The 22,672-nt window shown below is 40.1% G+C and overlaps 2 protein-coding genes across 3 annotated transcripts in view; both read left to right on the top strand.

Annotated features, from left to right (window-relative positions):
* nipbla (NIPBL cohesin loading factor a) overlaps positions 1-10,250 on the top strand; it is a 35,220-nt gene extending 24,970 nt beyond the window's left edge. For both annotated transcript variants that reach the window (XM_050050552.1, XM_050050551.1), the window contains exons 32-49: positions 287-421; positions 557-655; positions 808-861; positions 957-1,065; positions 1,173-1,303; positions 1,453-1,593; positions 1,712-1,805; positions 2,078-2,232; positions 2,449-2,539; positions 2,786-2,959; positions 3,091-3,281; positions 3,581-3,688; positions 4,207-4,407; positions 5,517-5,663; positions 5,796-6,157; positions 6,282-6,456; positions 8,645-8,842; positions 8,936-10,250. In XM_050050552.1, the coding sequence (XP_049906509.1) occupies positions 287-421; positions 557-655; positions 808-861; positions 957-1,065; positions 1,173-1,303; positions 1,453-1,593; positions 1,712-1,805; positions 2,078-2,232; positions 2,449-2,539; positions 2,786-2,959; positions 3,091-3,281; positions 3,581-3,688; positions 4,207-4,407; positions 5,517-5,663; positions 5,796-6,157; positions 6,282-6,456; positions 8,645-8,842; positions 8,936-9,298 (2,928 nt within the window). In that variant the 3' untranslated portion in view covers positions 9,299-10,250. The remainder of the gene's footprint in view (positions 1-286; positions 422-556; positions 656-807; positions 862-956; positions 1,066-1,172; positions 1,304-1,452; positions 1,594-1,711; positions 1,806-2,077; positions 2,233-2,448; positions 2,540-2,785; positions 2,960-3,090; positions 3,282-3,580; positions 3,689-4,206; positions 4,408-5,516; positions 5,664-5,795; positions 6,158-6,281; positions 6,457-8,644; positions 8,843-8,935) is intronic.
* Positions 10,251-10,956: 706 nt separating this feature from the next.
* ndc80 (NDC80 kinetochore complex component) lies at positions 10,957-19,799 on the top strand. The gene is made up of 17 exons (XM_050050571.1): positions 10,957-11,083; positions 11,635-11,733; positions 12,670-12,753; positions 13,208-13,334; positions 13,729-13,901; positions 14,263-14,365; positions 14,489-14,578; positions 14,889-14,982; positions 15,874-15,974; positions 16,278-16,422; positions 17,035-17,240; positions 17,459-17,608; positions 17,829-17,918; positions 18,023-18,115; positions 18,374-18,504; positions 18,717-18,819; positions 19,188-19,799. The coding sequence occupies exons 1-17, from the start codon at positions 11,076-11,078 to the stop codon at positions 19,314-19,316; spliced, it is 1,926 nt and encodes a 641-aa protein (XP_049906528.1). The 5' UTR covers positions 10,957-11,075; the 3' UTR covers positions 19,317-19,799.
* Positions 19,800-22,672: the final 2,873 nt, after the last annotated feature.

Here is a 22,672-nt window from a genome sequence, read left to right as displayed (position 1 = left end):
ATGTTCGTAGTAATATAATCTATTGATACTGACATGCAGTCCCACACACAAGCTCTGTACTCAGTCTTTTCACTCAGCTCCTGCAAGTGAACATTGAAATTGTTGTGCCTGTTGTCATGGAAATGCTCAGGAGGGTTCATGAGGAGTTCACTCTTCATTACAGTCTTGTGCTGCCACCTATTGGCAGAAAGAAGCTATTGCACCTCATGTAGATGTTTCTTTTGCAGATGATCAAAATGCCTACAAAACATTCTTTTATATTAATTGAATTTGTTTTGTTTCACAGGACACTGGTATCAGTGTAAGAAAACGGGTGATCAAGATCCTCAGAGACATCTGTCTGGAGCAGCCAACCTTCAGTAAGGTTACTGAGATGTGTGTGAGGATGATCCGCAGGGTCAATGATGAGGAAGGTATCAAGGTACGGATCGACTGCACCTTTCTCTCCTCACAGTTTTAGTTTATATGAGATGTGACTCCCATTCTTTTAACATTCTTTGAAAGATAGTACAAAGTATAGATCCAAACTAAAGACGTGATCTTGTGCTCTTTTTAGAAACTGGTGAACGAGACATTCCAGAAGTTGTGGTTTACTCCAACTCCAGCTCATGACAAAGAGACCATGACCAGAAAGATCCTCAACATCACTGATGTCGTAAGTTAGAGTGACTCACCAGTTTGTTGTATCCTGTAATAAATCTCCACAAATAGTCAAAATCTGTCATCAACCTACACCCCGTATCATTATTATCTATTGGGGAAGTTTGGCCATAATATGTTTAATCTCATGTCTGATTTCCTCTTCAGGTTGCAGCATGTCGAGACACCGGCTATGATTGGTTCGAACAGCTTCTTCAGAATGTAAGTATTTGATTTTGTATCGGGGCTTCACATTATAGAAGATATAGCAATGTCAAAAACCTTTTCTAATATGAACATTGTCTCTGTTACTCTAGCTTCTCAAGTCTGAAGAGGATGCATCGTATAAGCCAGCCAAAAAGGCCTGTGTTCAGCTAGTTGACAATCTGGTGGAGCACATCCTCAAATATGAGGAGTCTCTTGCAGGTACACAAGTTATCATTTGACACCAACTTAAACTGTGTCATAATGCAGCAGTTGATTTTCTTTTTTAAGCTATCGTAAGGAACTTAAATCATTAATTTTCTCTGCAGAGAACAAAGGTGTAAACTCAACGCGGCTAGTGGCGTGTATCACCACCTTGTACCTGTTCAGCAAGATCAGGGCCCAGCTCATGGTCAAACACGCCATGACCATGCAACCCTACCTGACTACAAAGTGTAACGTAAGTTGTATATACTTAATCTATTTCGTTCTTTGATAATAAACACTTAAATCTTATTGATCCTGCTCATCAGCGGGGAGAAGTAAACGGAAAACACCTGATCCATCAGAGCTTCCCCAGTAATCACCGTTACATTGTTTCCCCTGCAGACTGCCAATGATTTCATGGTCATCTGTAACGTGGCGAAGATCTTGGAGCTTGTGGTGCCTCTGATGGAGCACCCCAGTGAAACTTTCCTCGCCACCATTGAAGAAGACCTCATGAAGCTCATCATCAAATATGGCATGACGGTGCGTAGCCGTGGCTTTTTACAAATTTCTAAGTCGAATCAAGTTTACTCTTTGAAATGTATAGTGTCATCAGTGTTGTTACAGAGATGATATGATGTTCTTCCTTCCTTTTCTCCAGGTGGTGCAGCACTGTGTGAGCTGTCTTGGAGCTGTTGTCAACAAAGTCACGCACAACTATAAGTTCGTCTGGGCTTGCTTCAACAGATTCTATGGTGAGATATACAGTTAGCAACAATCATATTGTATGCACTGTTTTTGCAAGGATGACAGAAGGCTGATGTGTTGAGCTTTTTAAGTGTTGCCTTTGTCACTTTCTAAGACAAGGAAATATAGCTTGTATTTCAACTGTATGTCCAAACAGTGTGTCAGTTTAGAAGTGAGTAGACTGTAGTTTAACCTAGCCACGAGTGCTATAGAAAAAAAAATAGGACACAATAATAATCTAGGTTCTCTTAGAAATAACTTTTTTTTTTCTTTTTCCCAGGTGCACTTAACAAGCTGAAGGTTCAGCATCAGGAGGATCCCAACAGCACGACGTTGGTAGCAAACAAGCCTTTCCTGCTGCGATCGCTCTTCACTGTGGGTGCCCTGGCCCGGCACTTTGATTTCGATCTGGAGGAGTTCAAGGGCACCAACAAGGTAAGATTACAGTCCATGTTTCAAAATATTTACCAGCTGCGACAAGATTGGCTAGTATTGTTTTTTCTCACTGCCAGATAAAGTGTTGCAAGTAAAGTTACAGAAATTAGCTCAGATATGAAAACAAAGCCATCGCTCTACCACCTTTACTGCTGCTGTAACAAATGGTTAATGTACCCTGTGTCACAAATATGTGTCTGTGTATTTTGTGTACAGGTCGTAATCAAGGAGAAAGTTCTCGAGCTGCTGATATACTTCACCAAACATGAGGACGAGGAGGTCAAGACCAAAGCCATCATCGGCTTAGGCAAGAAAAGCATTTTGAAATGTTATTAGGTTTGACAAATGTACAGTTCACAGTATTTATCGTGTGCAGAAATGAGTGTTAAAAAAGACTGACAGCATGGGATGTTGCTGAGTCACTGATCTACAGCGTCAACTTGCAGGACAGCAGTAGTAAGCAGATTTTCCTGCCCCAGCAGGTGGAGATGAAGCAGAGGAAGATGTACTGTTTGCTTGTTCTTACATGCTGTTTGTTATTTTCTTCCCTCAGGCTTCCTTGTGATCATGCATCCCAGCCAGATGTTTATGCCTGAAGTGAAGTCCTTGTACAACGGCATCCTGGCTGACAGTGCCTCCTCCATCAACCTCAAAATCCAGATCCTCAAAAACCTCCAGACATACCTGCAGGAGGAGGACACGCGGATGCAGGAAGCAGACAGAGAATGTAAGCGCTATTGCTCAAGAGCTTTTTGATCCGCACTCCAGTGTTACATCCTCTGACAGCATACAGATTTTGATGGCTGGCACCGTCAGTAATGCCAGTAATTGATGAATTCATATTTTGAATCCTTGCAGGGAAGAAACTGTCCAAGCAGGAGGATCTGAAGGAGATGGGAGACATCTCTTCAGGGATGAGCAGCTCTATCATGCAGCTTTATCTAAAACAAGTGTTGGAGGCGTTCTTCCACACCCAGTCCAGTGTACGGCACTTTGCTCTCAACGTCATAGCTCTCACACTCAACCAGGGTCTCATCCATCCTGTACAGGTAAGACGTGAGCGCCAGAAACTGTCAAACTACCCCACCTCTAGTAAGTGATATGTCCTAGAATTGGGCTCATAGATATAGGTGATACATGATATCATGATATCAGTATTTCTGTTTGGTCATCATATCCACACTTTTATTCTTATCCATTTGTTTGTGAAAATGTTTGTTTGTGTAAGCAGCTTAAATCCGAAAAAATAACCAGCATTCATTATTTTAAGTGCTGTAACATAATCATACCCTCAATTAAAATGTGTGATAACAGAAGTATAAACATCACATCTCTTTTGTCTGTGCAGTGTGTACCTTACCTCATTGCGATGGGAACAGACCCAGAGCCCAGCATGAGGAACAAAGCTGACCAGCAGCTGGTGGAGATCGACAAGAAGTACACAGGATTCATCCATGTGAGTTTGTGTTCAGTGTTGTCAAGCTTTAAAAACTTGAGGGAGGGAGAGGGGAGGGGATTTCAGATGGTTGCATTCTGAAACCTTGCTGCAAGATGCCACTTAATCCCACACAGGTACCTTGAGCTAGTTAAACCCTTTGTACCTGGATAAAGAATTAGCATTTGAGTACTCGCTTATTAACTTTCAGTACTGAATGATCGACATCCAGCTACACCTTCGCATTGGTGGAAGAATGTGCAAGATGACTTTTATATTAATGTGGTTAAAAAATATATTTAAAGCAACTGATCTGAGAGCTTATGCAGGCCAGTCCGAAACCAGGAAGTTAAATTCATACACATTCAATAGTTTTTCCGTCTTTACAATGTAGATGTAACTTATGAAGCTCTGGAAAGTACTGTAACACATTTTAGTCTAATTATTTTTGGCACATTCTCATGGCAGCAGCAGCCGCCTCAGCTGTTGTCCGAAAAGCCAAATTTTTAACACTTTCCCTACAACATATTCTTTCGCAGATGAAGGCAGTAGCTGGGATGAAGATGTCATACAACTTGCAGCAAGCCATCGAGTCATCTCATAGGACGATCATAAGAGGTTTCAGACAGGACGAGACGCACTCAGCACTCTGTTCGCACCTCTTCACTATGATCCGGGGGAACCGGCAGCACCGGAGGGCTTTCCTCATCTCGCTGCTGAACCTCTTCGATGACAGTGCTGTGAGTAAACCTGCTCTCATCCCAACACGTCTTGGCACTGCTCGGTGTGAAGTGGTGTCTCCTCATTAACGATGTGCCAAGTCAAAATCTACTTTGTGTTTTTTTACACATTTACCAGCAGTCTGTCTTGGCAAGAGATGGAATTAAACGTGTAAGTGTTAAATCTGACTCTTAAGGGCACAGACACTGATTTTAAAGCAGCACCTTCTATAAAGAGGTGAGAAATACTGTGGAGTTCAGAGATGTTTAATTCCTTTATTTTACAATTATTTTTACTAGGTTGTTTTTGACCATGTATGAATAGTTAAAGCTCAAGCTCATTTTTAGGCTTGTATTCTGGGTTTCTACTGCCTAGGGCCCTGTTCACACAACGGTTTCTCTAAAAACGGAAAAGTCTGTCATTTGCTTTTTAAAAAAACGTCTGCATTTATATGACGACGTTATTGAAACGATCCCCGTTCACACGGAGCTGCAAGGTCTACTGGAAACGCTCTAGTATGCATGCCAGGCCAGTGGGTGGCAGTGTAAATTTGCAAAGCAACACCACGGCATGACGCCACGCGCCTACGCTGAAGCGCCCTCCTCTACAACGCGGTGATTACCATGGTGATTACAAACCAAAACAAAGAAGACACAATGGCGAAAGCACGCACAGATAACTTCGTCTTGAAGGACGACAAGGTGGAGTTGCTACAGTAGATCTACACTTTGCTGGAGAAGCGTTGATAAATTCAACAGGTTGAGCAGCACAAACAGAGCTTGAGATTGTTGTTGTGATGGTCGACTTTCTCGCGCATGCCTAGTGACTGGAAGCGTAATGCGCATGTGCGAAAAGTCTCCGTTTTCAGAGGAACTGCATATTGCAAGTTTACATGACAACAGAGATGGCGTCTTTCCAAAACATTGCACTCTGGAACCTGTTTTCAAAACGTTGCGTTTTCAGGCACCCAAAACGCCGCTGTCGTGTAAACGATCAGCCAAAATGCAACTAAAGTTTACCGTTTTCAGTTGAAATCATTGTCGTATAAACGGGACCAATCAATCAATCACTGCAGTGTGAGTTTATGCCAGGCACTGATGCTTTCCCCCTTTGTTCTTTCTTTCTGCAGAAGACGGAAGTAAACATGCTGCTGTTTGTAGCCGACAACCTTGCCTGCTTCCCATACCAGAGCCAGGAGGAGCCTCTCTTCATTATGCACCACATAGACATCACCCTGTCTGTCTCTGGCAGCAACTTGTTGCAAACCTTCAAAGAGGTAGGATAGCAGTTTCAAAACTAGCTCGCATGTACTGGGGTTATGTGTCCCCTCTAATGGGGAAGTAATTCTGAGAAGCAATTTTTTTAGTTATAAATTTTAAATGGATTTTTGTGATTTTCTCCTCTCCAGCTACTGCTAAAGGAGCCAAGGCGCAAGGAGAAGAAGGTAAAGGAGTGGAAGAACATGTCAGATGGGGAGGATGATGAGGAAAAGATGAACTGTGATTCTCCCAGGAGCGACAACGAGGAAAACAGTGACAATGACGATGTGGTACGGCGGCCAAAAAAGGCCAGAAAACCTGTTTCAGACTCGGAGAGCTCAGAGTCTGAATCTGATCTGGACGATCTGGATTTGGAGGATGTGGAAAAAGTAATGAGGCTCCTCCCAGAAAGTCCCACAGGTCTCTTGGACTTTGCTAATGCTGTTCAGGGCATCCTGTTGCTGCTGGTGCTCAAACAGCACCTGAAGAACCAATACGGATTCTCAGATGGGTAAGAGTGAAATAACCTTTACGTCTATATTGCCTTTATCTAAATTACTGTATCTTAAGTTTGACCAATTCAGACCTTCACCCACACATCACCTGATCACTCAATATTTTCTGTCATCTAACAGTAAAATCCAGAAGTACTCTCCGAATGAGTCAGCCAAGGTGTACGATAAGGCAGTGAACAGGAAAAGCAACGTTCACTTCCACCCACGGCAAACCATCGACTTCATCTCCAACAACATGGCACGCGCTTCGCTGTCAAACGATGTCAAGAGGCGGATTGTCAGACAGTACCTAGATGTGAGTAATGAAGCTCCATCAGACTTTTCATTGTCAGTGTTTTTGTACATCACAGATTGCCAGTTTATTTGTTTTTGGGTCTTCTCACCAGAAACTTAACATCAGCATTTAAATACAAAGTGATTGCTAATCATCTGAAGAATGTTACAAAAACATATGAAAGATATACTAGACAGGATTTCCTAAAAAACAATGTTTCTGCAGACTCTGCCCTCTGCCTGTATTTTTTTCTTATTTTCTGTGTTCAAAATGTTTATGGGAATGTACCCCCAAAGCACTCAGGTGAGGTCGGGGCTTTATAAAAAAAGTAGCGACCACGGGCCAGACTGTAAAGCAGCAGGCATCCAGGATACCCAGTGCCAAAGAAATGCAAATATACTGGGGTGAAACACTAAACAAGAGGGACTCCGGCTTTGGCTTTTACTTACACTTTACAAACAGTTACTGACAGTCCTGCAAAATATACCTGTGTGCCAATGTGTTGGCATTCAAGGAAGGTTAGTATTCATATTAAAGCTGGATTGCTTAACTTTTATCGCCCCCAACTGGCAGTGAGAGTAATTACACAAACACTGTTGATGTGTGCTTATAACATATGCCTGTAGGTAAGCTTACTGTATTTTCCCCTCCCCCACAAGGGTTTTTTAATTGAGTCCTTCCTCTGAAAGCTGAGTTTTTTTTAATCTGGAGCATCCCCTCTGGAAACTTTTAAGTTTTTTGTAATAACAAACATAAAAAAAAATCATAAACAAATAATTCCAGGTGTTACGGTCACTGACAGAAATTGTAAGTATGGTCACAAAAATGTCACAGAGTACATAAATTCAAGGTTTTAATAACTTCACTATTTCTAGAATAAAGGATTCATATAATGTAGTCTTTGATTTTGTTTTCAAAAATTGAAAAGAATGGTTTAAGATTGGAAAATTTAGATTTATTAATGAGATTTTTTTTTTAAGTAAAATCAAATTGATGATGTAGTATTGATTTGCTTTTGTAGAAAAGTAGAAAAAACACATGAAACAAACAAATACATTTTAATAGAAAAGGGAAAATACAGAATCAATGCATTGGGATATAAATATACAAACATCTTGCCAAAAATGACAAATGTGGGGACAAGACTGAAACTGATGACATAAATCTTCGGAAACCCGCTGACAAAATGAGCAGTCCACATCAATGTCTGTTAGGGCTGGGCGGTATTCACGGTGACGGTAACTTACCGCAGTAAACATGAGCTGCGGTACTGTTTTGCAGTAACGTTACTCCTGCTACAGCGGCAGAGCGGGGCCCGGCGGCCGGCCGGCCTGCCTGGCTAACGTACCTCCCTCGCTACGTGATGGAGGTGGCCTGGCCAACCGCACCAAACCCAGGCCCACGGGAGAAGGGCGTGCGGGGGGAGGCAGGCAGCCTATATAACGTCTTATACACAATAAAAGATGGATTAGCAACCGTTTTACTTCTGACGATAAATCGTTTCCATCCTAGACTTGTATGGCTTTTTAAATTGTTTTATTTATGGTGTAAATAAAAGAGAGAAGATGATACCGCGATTACATACCATCACCACATCCCCCCAAAATAATACCGTGATATTGATTTTAGGCCATACCGCCCAGCCCTAATGTCTGTTTTATATCTCTTTAGAAATATCTAGAAGGGATCTCTCCTCACTTCCTGCCCCCTTTAGCTCTGGCTGGTTGACATAAAACACATCACATTCATCACCACATACACAACACCTGTATACTCTGAAATACAGAGCGCTTTCCCTGGTAGAGATAGGCTGAATAGGTATTGTGTGAACTTGTTTGGCAAGAGCATAAATGTAACAGACATTCATTTATATGTAAAAGTCTCGCACTAGGCCCTACAGCAGGTATCAGGCTGTGACTTCATAAGTCTACTGGGCCTCATGACACCATTTTGTAGCCCTGAACTAACTTACCTCTTAACCGGCTGCCTTTATCTTCTACTCTCACCCAAGCAAAGAAGAGATACTCCGCAACTTGACCAGGTCTGATGTCTACATTGTGTCTGCTCGGGCTAAACTGACTGGTTAAACACCTGTTAGTCTTTAATGGTTACCCCGACTCTGTTCTGTCACGTTTGGTTCTTGGAGGTCGATGTTTAACGGCAGTGGAGTGTCAAACTTGTGTCTCAAAGTCTTTTTCACTCCACACAGTTTAAGGTTCTGATGGAACATCTGGACCCAGACGAGGAGGATGAGGAGGGAGAAGCGTCTGCCAGCGCTAACATCAGAAATAAAGCCATAAACGCCCTACTGGGAAGCTCCGGCCCCATGTCAGGACCCAGTCCGCGCAATCAGGCAGGACCAGAGACAGATGACGATTATAGCGACGGCGACGAAAGGACCTCAGGGGTGAGAGGAATGATTATGCACCTTGTCTATGAAATACATTTTTAAAATGTGGAAAAAAATAGTTCAACTTCTCTTCCTCTGTCCTCTTTACAGTCCTCACGAAGGTCAAGGCGAGCAGGTGACTCCTCGGACCCCGGCCGTATGAGTGAGATCGTGGAGGTCATGGATGTGATTGCCCTTTGCTGCCCCAAATACAAGGACCGGCCGCAAATAGCTCGAGTCGTCCAGAAGACCGCCAATGGATATAGCATCCACTGGATGGCCGGCTCCTACTCGGGGCCCTGGGCAGAGGCCAAGAAACGCGACGGCCGCAAACAGGTGCCTTGGGTGGACACTATTAAGGAGTCGGACATCATTTACAAGAAGATTGCCTTGACCAGCAACCACAAACTGAGCAACAAAGTAGTACAGACTTTACGCTCACTGTATGCAGCGCGGGAAGGAGGGGCTAGCTAATGGCTCCCGTGTGATTTTTTTTTCTTTTCTTTAATTTTTTTTTTTTTTTTTTTTTTTGGTCCCCCTTCTCCATTTCTACTTTATCAAAATCCTCCTCTTCCCTGCTCCTCTTCCTCCTCCTCCTCCTCAACCTGCCACCTCCAACAACAGCCAAACTTCACTGGATTCCTACCCTCCGCCTCTCCTTCCTCATTTTTGTAAGAAAACACAAGAGGGCAAGAATATTTGACACTACATACTTTTACATGAGTTATTCTTGCAAAAATGAAAATGACACAAAACATAAGACTTATTATATTAGAGGGACTTCTCACGTTTTGTTTGTGTAAAAGTGCAGAGGATAGAATCCAGAAGGCATTAAAGGAATAATTCACCCAAATTATCCCTTAAAAAGGCTATCAGAAGAGAGACCTGGAGGGAAATGTTTTGTCAACATTGTTGTGGGAGCTCCTTCGCTGTTGTGCAGCAGATTCTAGTCGCTCATTTCTACTCCCACTGTATCATAGTTTAACACGACAAAAAACTAAAATGTTTATATCTCTGAAGACAAAAAAGCTGTAAAAAAAGAATAAAACCTTAAGTGAATGTTGGAAATTAGTCTTTTTGATGTTCTTATTAAAGTGTTTTTGGAGTTTATTATACTACTAGCACCCTGATGGTTTTTCCTTTTAGCTTTTAGATATTTGAAGGAAAAAGACGAAAAAAGACAAAAAAAAAAATAAGAATTTTTATTTTTGTTCACTTTTATTTGTCCATGCTGTACAATGGCAGAGTCCTCTGAACATAATTTATTCTATTTCGAACTACGCATGCAGTATATGTGGCCTATTGCAGGAGGATATTTTGTAAATGTAGATTTTGTTGTATTAGGTCACCCTAGTAATAAGAGGAAAGGGGATTCATACCCTTTTGGTGGAACAAATACTGCAATAAATTTTCTACTTCTCTTTGTCACTTGTCTGCTCAAAGTGTTAATCTGATCTTTTCATTTTATAAATGAAGAAAAGTTTAGGAGCTGGATACTGATAAAACACAGACAGGCCTTAAAGGACTTAGAGGGTTGATCATTTGCATATTATGCCAATAAAAGTCTTTATAAATAATTCTATACATATATTTCAAAACCAGAAGTATGGGTATAATTTGTGGTTTTAATTGTTTTTATAGTATTTGAATATACTATCACGTAATTGTTTGTGTGTTTGTTTTTAAATACAAATTCTGCCCTTCAGGGAGACGGTCACTGTGGAAGACCCAACATCAGTAACTTTCTATGTTACTACGTGGTTTCATTGGATATTTTTATACCAGTTGCATAATTAAATAAAACAGTATGATTACCTGTGACAAATCTGTCAGACACTCTCAGGATTATTAGTCCTAAGTAGTAGTACAGTAGAAAAAAGTACTTTGCTTGAGGACGTACCCAACAATTTGAATATTCTTGTACAGCAAAGTGTTAACCTATGTTTCCTCTCATAGCTCTTTAGATCACTTTTAAAATAACAAATATTAATTATTAGATTTTACATGTGAAACAGAGGTGACATCTTTTTTTATATTATTATCATAATGCGTGTGGGTGAATGACGCTGTGTGTGGGGAAGCCAGGCAATTTGTAAAACGCATTACGGAGCATTATTGGACCAAACGGCTTTCCGTACTCTGGTGATGTCACTGCCGTCCAGTATTTTGTATTGTTTTGGCGGGGTTTGCCACTTCGCCCGTTTCGGATGCTCGGTTCATTTTGTAAACATTAGCTTTCCACCTACGAAATATGGAGCGGTACGTCTTGAATTTGCTAGAAAACCACACCACCTGTCATTTTTAATCACTGGAAATTATTCAGCGAAACAACAGTCTGACAAAATGTAATAGTTTTCGAGGCTTGCCGAAGATAGTGACGACTGCCGTTATTGTGGCTTACTTAGCTAATTACAGTTAGCTAACGTTACAGCTAGCAACCGTTAATTTAAAGATGTTAATAACCGTAATTAATTTACGCCAGCTTCGATCCCTAACAGCGATCATTAGATTAAGCTTGGGAGTAACTTTGACGGCGTGTTGAGTTTTGTCTAGCTAACCCAGGTCACTGAACGAGTAGCTAGCTAGTTAGCTAGCTGAGCTGAGGTTAGCACATAACATACACTGAGATAACTTACTGTCAGACTTTACGTCAACGTTAGCCAGCTGTGGCTATGTCTATATCAATTTCAAAATGTAGTCAACATTATCGCACTAATACTATGTAGTTTTGTGTAGTTTGGGGGACTTTGTGAAACAGAGTAACTTTAATAAACGGCACTGGTTTCATTGTTGTAATTATTTGTGTCCAGTGGAAGGATGAGTCGAGCAGCAAGCAGCAGGCTGTCGGAGCTGCCAATGAGAGTGCAGGACAGCAACAGGATGAGCATGGTGTACACAACACCCAAGAGGTTGGTTTGAAGTTACTTTATAAAATAAATGTAATAAATTCATATATGTATTTGTAGGGTCAGCAAAGGTACCGATCTCCTATACGATGAATAGAGTCCACTCACGTACTAGGCACATAATAACTAAACACATTACTCCTTGACTATTTCTTATAAGGGGTTGTATCCAAACTATGACACTGGGGTAGCTTCGTTTGGACTACACTGTAGACAGAGTAACATCTTGAGTATAGTTTAATGCTATTTCCTATGTGTGTAATAACAACAGGGTGTCTACAGGTCCTTAAACAGTCTTAAAATGTCTTAAATCCAGTGTCAATAACGCTGTAAAGGCCATTAAATAGTCTTTAATTTGAATATGTGAGGTCTTAACAACTACAAACGTTTTATCTAATTTCATTTATACAATTTTTAATGTCTTTTTGTGTAAATAAGTGAAGCCTTTCTATGTAAAAGTCCACATTTCTAATGTCACAAATCTTAAAAAAAAAAAAAAAAACTATAATACTGTCCTTTTTCTTGCACTTGCACTTATATGTTGGCAAAACTCACTCCAATAACCATGTTCCTACATAACACCTACCTCTGCACTAGACCACATACATACTACTTGCCTGCAATGCTTACCTGCAATGCTTAAATAAGTAAAACATTATTTGTCCAAAAATCTTGTCTTAAGTGGCTTTTAAAAGCATTAAATTTAACTGTCTGATATCTATAGACACCCTGAACAAACTCCGAAACAAACACTAGGGCAATATTTAATTAGAGGCTCCAAAATTTAGGGTCCTACTTATTTTGGCAAATTTGAAACATTATCTGTGAACATGTGATGGGTCAGTGAAAGAAGATGAAGAATGGATTTAAGGCAGCTTGTACAAATGTGTGTCAGCAAGTGGAACACATGCATTTGTTCACATTTTTGTTTCTTAACAGTAAACAGCCTTCCTTTGGAAAGCTCAACATACCCAAACCAACGTCTGTGAACTCTGAAAGGAGGACCAGCTTCTTTAGTTCCAGGTACGTGAATAATGTTTTAGGAATGTACAAATGTGCATTACAGTGTACTTCGCATAGCAATGTGAAAACAACTATTAAGGAAAGAGAACATGCAGTATATCAATGAAATCTGACACAAATTGTGGCAGTACAATTACATGAATAAAGTAAGTGGTGAAAATGTGTTGTCTTGCCTTACAGTATAGAAAAACAAATTGTACCTATGTGACCTCAAAGCAAGTCATTAACACAAATAACAGTATACATGTGGTGAAGGGTACTGAAATGACTGAATAGGAGTTCATTATTCTGTTCAGGTTCATTTCATCAGAATCATTATCTGTGTGTTTTTCTTTCCCATTAATGCATGTCTACAATGCTACTATTTAGATGCACATGAAATGAAACTTCTTTTCCCTTGTTGATTAACAAAATTGATATTTATTGAGGTGGTATGTTAATTTCTTATCTGCAGGACTAGTGGAGCCGGCATGCCTCGCAACAGCACTATGGCAGGGTTTGGAGGAAGTGAGAAAATCAAAGACACCAGACCTCTGCATGATAAATCCTTTGTTCAGCAATGTATCAGACAGCTGCATGAGGTAAAAACACTTCTTGAGTCCATTTAGTGTATACATGCACTAATGGGTTAGTTTGTTTTAACATTGCTACATTCATTATGCTCAATACATCCCTCACTCTGTGTGGATTATGAAAATGAAAGACTTTGCTGCCCCTCAGTGGTTGTATCCAAAAATTCACTATTACAGACAGCGACATTCACCTCCTTTAATTTCACTGAATCTTGAGCTTTACTGCAACACGCCTGATCGACACGTTTCATGAATCAGAGTGTGGAATTGAATTATCGCTTCATCTTTTTTTTTGTACCTGCATTTGCATTTAAAAAAACAATAGTACAGGTGTTGGTCATTATGAGTGGGAATCCATACTGTAGTTCTGTCCATACTGAAATTTTCTTTTTTGTCTTTCTAGTTTCTGACAGATCAGGGTTACCCAGGCACTTTGTCAGCCAAGACCCTCCAGTCTCCGTCTACCAAGGAGTTTGTGAAAGTGTTTGAGTTCATTTACCGTCAGCTGGACCCGACCTTTGAGATGCCTAATGTAAAAGTTGAGGAGGAGGTTCCAGCTATGCTCAAAGCCCTGAGGTAAAATTCTGTCTTTTAGTATTACGAAGTGTTGTATGTATTAGCATTTCTTTAGTACCCCTACAGACTTGAGTGAATATTTTGATCATACAAAGCACTTGGTTGCTTAGCTAATTGCAATCCGAAAGCACTTCAGTACAACTGGAATTGAAGACGGGGCTAGATTTAAAAAAAAAAATACAAAGAACGACCGAAAGAAAATTCTTCATAGATGGCTACAGCATTTAATAAAATCAAAGTACAAGAAGCCTGTACATGGAAGTACCCTACTATTATTTGTGAACCTTCCTGTTGTCTCTTCTTCTGTAGTTTAAGAAACATTGCTGACTGTCTTTACTTCTCCTCCTGTTTCTGGTTTAAGGTATCCATTTGTTCTCTCCAAGTCTTCAATGTATTCTGTCGGAGCTCCCCACACCTGGCCTCAGGCCCTGGGTGCTCTCATGTGGCTAATTGACCAAGTTAAGGTGAGAAGCAAACAACAGTTTTTAACAGGGATTACAGTGGACTGTTCAGAATATACTAAACCAGTGGGATTTTTGTTTAATGAAACTAGTTAAAACTGGTGTTGTGCTTATTCTGTGCTTCAGATAAACTGGAGTTTGAGTAAGCAGAACCTACTGCTCAGCGACTTCTGTGAGGACAGCGATGATATCGAGGAAGGCGCTGAGTACAACAAGGTATTCTGACTTCTTTAATCAGCACCATGAGACATAAACAGTCCACTAACAATAAGCTAGAGGCATGTCAGGAGGATGTACCGTGTATCTGCTGCTGGAATCAAACACAAGACCTCAGTCTTACATGGTTACTAACAGCTGGTGTTTTCTTACTGATACAGCCATTCAGATGATCTCTGTATTTTCTACAGTCTATATCCTCAACAATACTGAACATAATATGGTTGCACTGATTTTGTCTGATGCAATCTAAAACATATGTGGGTTTATTTTTTATCTTCTTTCTTCTGTTTTTTTTTCTACTGTGCAGCTCCTCCTGGACTACACAGCTGAGGCCTACTCCAAGTTCATGCAGGGTGAAGACACATTTGACGATGTGGATGATTCGTACCTCAGTAAACTAAGTAAGCATTGAATCTCTCTATGAAATGAGTTGTGTTTTTTGTTTTGTTTTTTTAAGAATGAAATGCTTTCTATGTATGTTCCAGTATGTAACCAGGCATGTATTGGTACCAGAAATTTAGTAATCAATACAAAACCAGTGAAATTCCACAATTCTTTATTTAAGCATACACTCCTTTATTGAAAACTTAAATTAAATTGAATTTAAATGTTAGTATTTATCCCTGATGATCTGCCTCAAATGCAGAATACTAGTCTGTGTGGGTTCATGAAATTTTGTGGGTGAGGAAACGTATATTAATATACAGTCTACAATATATTAACATTTTTCTTCTCCATTGTTGTTGTTCAGCACTTGTACCTGTAAGGTGTGACTGTTGTTCTTTATGGTAGGGTATTTGTCTTGCCTCTCCTCCACTGTGATTGGATGGCTGGGTAAAAAGTGATAGTGACGTGCACAGTGTTATACCAGAAAGTGAACAAAAAAAGAGCCAAACTTGCAGCGCTCAGCAGAGAATAGACACTAACTGGCATTTGTAGCGTTGTGCAAATACACAGCGCTCTTATTGTTAAGAACTGAAAAAATACACAGGCATCAGAAAAATGCTTTTCCTTTCAACAAGTCTAGGCAAAGCGTAGTTGGAAGACGTTTTCTTTGAGGGCGTTCTTCCTTTGGCATTTAACAGCAGACTAGAAAACTTGTAGGTCGATATAATGCCAGGTCTGGAAGAATTGCATCCCCAGTACCTAAAAAAACGAGCACCATCATGGTTTCAGGCATCAACTTGGTATCAAAGTATCGGTTCTCGTGACATCCCTATTCCTAAGTCCAATTTTGATTTATATTTAAAATGTTGATACCAAAAAATAGACGTAATTGTGTGTCTTCACAGAGAAACTTTATAATGTTGATGAAGCCCTGCTGAACACGATGGAGGAGAAGCACAGAATACTCAGTGATGAGGTCGAACGACTTGAGAAGGAGAGCCAGACGGTAAGAAGACCTTTATATTGACGCAACCCCATGTGCACAGATCAGATTATGATTTTAAAATCTTGATATTTTTTTACATTACCATTTCATATATATAGTGAGGGCAAAAACGTGAGCATTGTCAACAAAAAAGTATTGCTTAAAAGGAAAGGAAATGTAGATATTCATCACTACTGGATGTGCAAAGATATTAAAGCTTTAGTCGAAATACTCAATTTCTAGTTCTGTCAGTAATATGTAGCATCTTAATTGAGAGCGACAACAAGTCAGACTGATAAGTTTTTGTCTTCTTCTCCTGGACAGGACCGTCTGATGACCAAGAGGATGGAAAGGGTGAAGCTGCAGGCGGACCTCAAGAAACTCCAGAGTTATCGCAGCAGCCTGGAGTCCTTTAAAGCCAACCTGGAGAACAAAGCTTCAGAACTGAGCGATGAGCTGGAGACCACTGGTAAATATAACTCTGTCAGTCAACCAGTTCTGTAGCAGGATGTGCTGGATCCTGATGATCTGATGACGTCTGAATCTCAATATTTAGCACCCCTGAAGACGTCTGTGCTAATAATCACTATACATTTAGTTACTGGAATTAAAATTTCCAAGTTCTTTATAGGCCTGTGCACACTCATTACCAACATCATAAAGATTGAATGTACGGGTAAACTGGACTTGTGTCTTGGCAGAGGTCCTTCCTCAGTTTGAGTCCCTATTAAAACAAATACATTAACATTCCTGTTGTTGATAAATAAACCATGAGAGACCATACTTTATCATGTTTTTAAAGCTGCCAATATAGAGTCTATAGAGTATAGAGTGCAAAAATTCAGTCTCTTACTGTCAACCAGAAATAACTCAGTTCTTCTGAATGACCACTGAGCATCAAAGTCCTTTGTAGTAATTAAACTATTTGCATGGATACCCGGGTGTTTAAATATTCTGTAATGCGGTCACATTCGGCTTATTGGTTCTTCTATAGTAAAGTTGAACATCTCCTTCTGATCAGAACTGGTGATTGGATCTGATTTTATAAATGTCATGTTTTTTCCTTCCTGTCTTTCTGCAGGGAGCCATATGGAGTCACTCAAACACGAGCAAAATGAGCTGCAATGCCTCCTGAAAAACCAGAAGTTTACTCCAGCGGATGTCGAGAGGATCAACAGAGAGAAGAGAGAACTCCAACAGACCATCTCCAGTCTCACCAAGTCTCTGGAAGATGCTGAGCAGCACAAGTGGAATGAGGAGATCGCTCTGGCCAAAGTGAATGAGAAGGTACTGTATGTACACCTAGTATGTATTCACAGAGGAGTGGGAATTGTGTATGTGACATATGACTCGGTTTCTCCTTAATAGTTTGGATTAAACTATGATACTTAGTGTTGATAACAGCAGATTGTTTTCATCTATTGGCACACATCTTGACCTTTGATTTAACTTGTTTCCTCGCCCTTCTTGTCTCTGTCCTGTCCTGTTATTGTCCTCAATTCCAGGTGGAGTTGAAGGTAGCAGAGTACCACAAGCTGGCACGTAAACTGAAGCTGATGCCACTGTCCGCAGAGAACGCTGGTGGTCATGATTTCGAGATCAGGCCGTTTGAATGTGGACCCGGCAGCATGGTTCAGCATAAAACGCAGAGACAGGTACTTCTACCTAATGATCCTGTTTACACAAACATTTGAATCCATCATATTTTGATGGATCATAATTTAGTATGAACAGCTGTAGCTTACTATCACCAAGGCTTAGGTTATTTCCAGTTACATACACCCCATTCTATGTAAATGTGTACTCCATTGTGGGCTGTAAATGATGATAGATTTTGGTATCTGTGTACTCATTCTGATCTGTGCTGTGTTGTAGATGCTCCTGAGAAAGCTGGTCAGTGACGTGGAGGAGGAGAACGCTAGATTAGCCAACATGAAGCTCAGTCTGGAGGAGTCTTGTGAACAGGTAACAAAATCCTCCTTAACTTTTTCCCGTCATGACACAATACTACCAAATTGCATCTTTCTTTTTGAATCACATTTGTCATTTTAAATGTGTGTGTCTTTAAGGTGAATTCTAACATCTTGGACAAGTCCAATGACCTGAAGCAGCTGAGAGAGCAGATTCGCAAGCTGGATGAACGATTGGATTCTGACATGCAGGTATAGTCCATATAGTACGGTCTGCTTTATGCTGGTTGAAATGCCATACTACATCCACCATTCACCACCAAATGGCAAACATCGACCAGACCTAACTAAATTTAGATAAGATGGCATTTGTTTCCGTGCAAAACTATTATTTTTTGAAGCTGAAAGAGAAGAATAAGTAAACATTTGAACATGTTGGTGACATACAAATAATGCATAATTGCATCATACATGTACTAACAATAGTTTCCTGTGTGTTTGTGTCTGCAGGAGCTGGCCCAAGAAGAAAAGGATTGGGCAGCAGAGAAGGAGTCTGTTGAAAACCATCGTAAGCTTCTTGAGAAGAAGATCAATTATGGTTACGACGATGCCGTGCAACAACTGAAGACAGCACAACAACAGTGAGTGACTGTTATGTACTTATGTATGTTGTGTACATTATCAAACGTCCCTGGAAATACTGTTTCACCTCGATAACTCCGCCTCATTTATTCTTATTCTCATTAAGTGGAGCTTGATGTGTGAGCTTTAACATCCTCCAGGTTTCTCATTCTGTTAGTCTAATGATGTGTTTTGTTTTAAAATAAAACATTTGTGGTCGTCTCCTCTTCAGGTACCACCTGGTGCTGCAGGAGACCAACGAGGAGAGACGAACAGTAGCCAACAACCTTGCGTCCGTATTTACCACAGCTACAGACCACTTGGCAGTCACAGAGGTAACTTTCTTACAACTCTACATCTGTTCCCCGTACTGCAGGGAAGAGTCTGTATCTCAGGAATATTTCAGTTTGTTTTAGCAGGCAGACAAACTAGTGTATCAGATTAATAGACCTAAAGTTTCACAAGCACATGACTGATACAAGAACTGTGTTTTTTTTTATATGACTGCAGCCACTGCATCCATGCAAACAATATTTGATTGTCTGAAATAGTGAAACAATACTGAGGAAAAATTAGCGCTGTGATAACCACCTAAAAATATTTAACATGTTGTTCATGTTGTATCTGCACCTATATTAATGTTATTCTAATACAATAATGTGTGTAATATAACCCATTGGCTCCTGTGGTTCTTGTTTAACAGAAATGTCTGGAGGATTTGCACAGCAGAGTGCAGCGAGCCTGCTCTAAGGCTGTAGAGGAAGATGAAGGTGCCGTACAGAAGCTGAAGGAGACTTTGAGGAGCTTCACGTCCAAGGCAAACAGTTTGTAAAGTGAGGCAGGGCAGGATTTCTTATTCACTTTCTTTATTGTGCTGATGTTCATATACAGAGGTACACACAGATACACAAACTGCCTTACTAGCTGTTTGGGGGGATTTCGGCGATGCTTTATTGTCAGTTTGATTCCCAGTCGCCCCCAGTTTTATTTTTACAAGAATATAAGAAAAAAAACGTACTTTCACTCATTTGTTCTGAACAAGTTTTGGACATGTATCATATTACTATGTACTTAGATTAACAAAACAGAAAAAAATAGTCACTGTCAGTTTACTTTTTGATAAATTATTTTGTTCTTAAATACAACAGCAGCGTGTTTTTGCCATCACAGATACATTGTAATTACAGTGCACGTGTTCTGTTAGTTATCTGGTATTTACACACTCCAGATTCCCATGTGTCTTTCTTTCTGTGTCGTTCTATACTTACACTTCACTGTGTTTTTTTAAAATAATAAACTAATATGAAAAAACAACAATCACAACTTTAAAGCCATCCAACTTCTGTTTCTATTAAATATGTGCCAACAAGTCACAGAATTTTTTTTAACACATTATAATACATGCCAGAAAAAGAAGAAAAACATGGTTAAAGATATTATTTGTTAACCCTCCTTGTTTGTGGTGGCTTTGAAGGATACATCGTGGTCATGCTGCAGCTTATTAAATTGTTGTGTTGTACTGACGCCACTAGAGGGCAGCACACACCTCTGGTTGATAAAACTTGAGTGTTCAGGTTGCTATCGATTAATATTTTCTCTGGGAGCTCATTTCCAAACATCTGAATGTTACTGTTTTTTTAGTACTTGGTTTATTAAAGTAGTCCAACATTAACAAAAACTTTGTAACTCTTGGGAGTTACAAGCGGAGGGGAGGAACAAGCACCAAATATAGTGGTGTTTAGTTGTTTTTGTAGGCTGAATGTCTTGATTGCAGCGGGCGTCTACAGCAGCCAATACCACTGTTTGTTGTCAAAGGTTAGTCAAAGAAATGCAAGTGCTCACTGACTCTGCAGCTGGAGTCAATACAACATTCCTGCAGCTCTGCCATCAGGCTAAATTTAATCCAACTTTATACTTGCATGACTAGGCATCTGCAAATTTGAGCTGTTTAATTTAGCTGATAGTAAAGGTTTCGTCAGAGACACGTCTGCTTTGTTGATGCGGTCTGGATAATATGTGAAAATGAATGTGGTTTAGACACTGACTGTTATGTGTTATCCCAGTTATCTGTGAGTTTGAATTTAGATATTGGTTCAGACAAACAATGGTTACAAAAGAAATGGCAGACATAGTTTCCATTTGTGCCGGTCTCATTTATCCTATTTTTATTAAACACATTAGAGCATTTAAGTTCCACATATCAGCCAAACCCCATAAAACTGACTGACTCATTAGTAAATGAAGCGTTTATTTTAAGAGTTTTCTCCACTTCTGGCAGGAACATTTATTGCAAATGATTTGGCCGAGGCAAAGCTGGCAGTCAGGATGCAAACAGGGATTGGGCCACATCTCTCCACAATGCTTTCTCCATGTCACTGACAACATCTCTCTTTGTACCTGTTTCCAATGAACTCTGCATGCCTGGCCTGCAGTATTAGTATTTTTTTTGCATCTCTATCCAGTCCAGAGATTCATTCCAGATATCCTGTGGCCATCCATACACAATTCAAACCACAATTTGGGTTTACTTAAGGTTTTCAAAGAAATATTTTCCTTTTATATTCTATAATATCAGCCCTGATCCAATGTTTGTCAGACTGTCTTATGAAACTTTAAGGTTCACAGACTTTTTTTACAGGATCTTTGTCAAATAAAGACGTCTGTTTTCTGATTCAGCTGTTCTGTTGGACACAGTGTGTAAAACCTAACAGTCTTAAAATTGTACAGAGCCTCTAAAGTCCCAAAAGGTAATTCCTTTTTTTTTTTGTGTGTGTGTGTGCGCACAACATCTTGTGGGAACAACTTATTAAGTTGTGTGCAGAAGGTAAATACGTTCCCACTAGCCACCAACTTGTGCACACAAAATAATACCTTTCACCCTTTGAGGCTTTAGGGTCCCAGTAACACTGTCCAATACTCATCAATTTTGGTTTCTTTTTTCTAAATTTGGGTGTGTGTGTGTATTTTCTTTATTCTAGTTCCTATCTAAAAAGGTCAAAGTGTACATGAAGAGATAATTTTGTTGCAGCAGTATGTTAAAGTCAGCTCTTCAATAAGTATCCCACGTCTTAACCTGTTTAATCCCACTGTTAACAATAGTGACAAGGCTCTAATAATGTGACTGAATGACGTATCAATGCATTTCCAGCAAACTGATATAATTAAGGGTCTCAAGGACATATATGCAGTCTCACATGTTCAGAGTAAATTGTCACATGACCAGAGCTGTTTACTTCCTTGTTGCACCATGAGACGAGTATGGCTGCATCAAAGCTCCCAAACAAAAGGTTAGCAAAGTTAGTTAACATAGAGTCAGGACAGAAATCATCTTTAAGGTGTCTAGTATCGATATGTGCATTTGCATTTACTGAACTTTGTTGACAGCTACAATAGTGACACGATGCATCTAAATGTACAGGTTCAATTTGAGTTAAGTTTTGGATATGTGGGATCTAGGTGACAGCCCAGACAATGCATACAACCTTATAGTTGTCCCTAAAAATCAAAAAGATGCTGTCTTCAGTGATTGTGATAGCGATGGGTCAGATATAGACTGTATGAGGGGCGGACAGGCCATTTGCCAGCCAGGCTGTTGAATTCATATGCTACAATTATGCAAACAGATCATGAAAGGAACAACCTTATCAGTGATTATGACCTCCCCCTCCAGCACGTTCTCATTCCAGAGTTGTCGAAAGGTGGCTTTTGGTGTCACACCTTTTGCAGCAGTATGTAACACGGCTGGACGTTACCTTTGGCATTGTTATGAAATGTCGCTGGTTGGAAAGACAGCACCTATCAGGGCAGTATGTTATGCTGTAAGACATGGTCAGGTTGCAATGCTGCTGCTAACGACCTAATATAAGGGGCAGGAAAGTCCATACAGGGTGGGTAGGAGGGGAGGTGGATGGTCCAACAAACCCTGGACTTTCACCCAGGAGCCGAGTGTTCACCTCCCGAATGCCAAACCAAGATGTTTTTTTCTACACCTAACCACATGCTTTTGTTGATGTCCTGGTATTGGTAGGAGGTCCTGGAACATCAACAGCTGTATAAGGGTTTTTTTAATGTAAAGTAGGCACTCTAGAATGTGATAGAGCGTTAAACAGATTAAAAGTCAGCCAGCAGTTTTTGTTGCCACCTGCAAATTCACCTGTTGAAAAGCAATGTGGGAAATAAAGTAAGACA

Source organism: Epinephelus moara, chromosome 8, assembly GCF_006386435.1.
Source record: "Epinephelus moara isolate mb chromosome 8, YSFRI_EMoa_1.0, whole genome shotgun sequence".
In the NCBI taxonomy this organism is placed as follows: Eukaryota; Metazoa; Chordata; class Actinopteri; order Perciformes; family Serranidae; genus Epinephelus; species Epinephelus moara.
Note: the sequence above shows the minus strand (reverse complement) of the source record. Positions and strands in the feature narration are given on the sequence as shown.

Coding starts and splice junctions, on each gene's coding strand:
- ndc80 (XM_050050571.1), top strand. Junction 11,734..12,669: donor GTGTACACAACACCCAAGAG/GTTGGTTTGAAG, acceptor GTTTCTTAACAG/TAAACAGCCTTCCTTTGGAA. Junction 18,505..18,716: donor CTGAAGACAGCACAACAACA/GTGAGTGACTGT, acceptor TCTCCTCTTCAG/GTACCACCTGGTGCTGCAGG.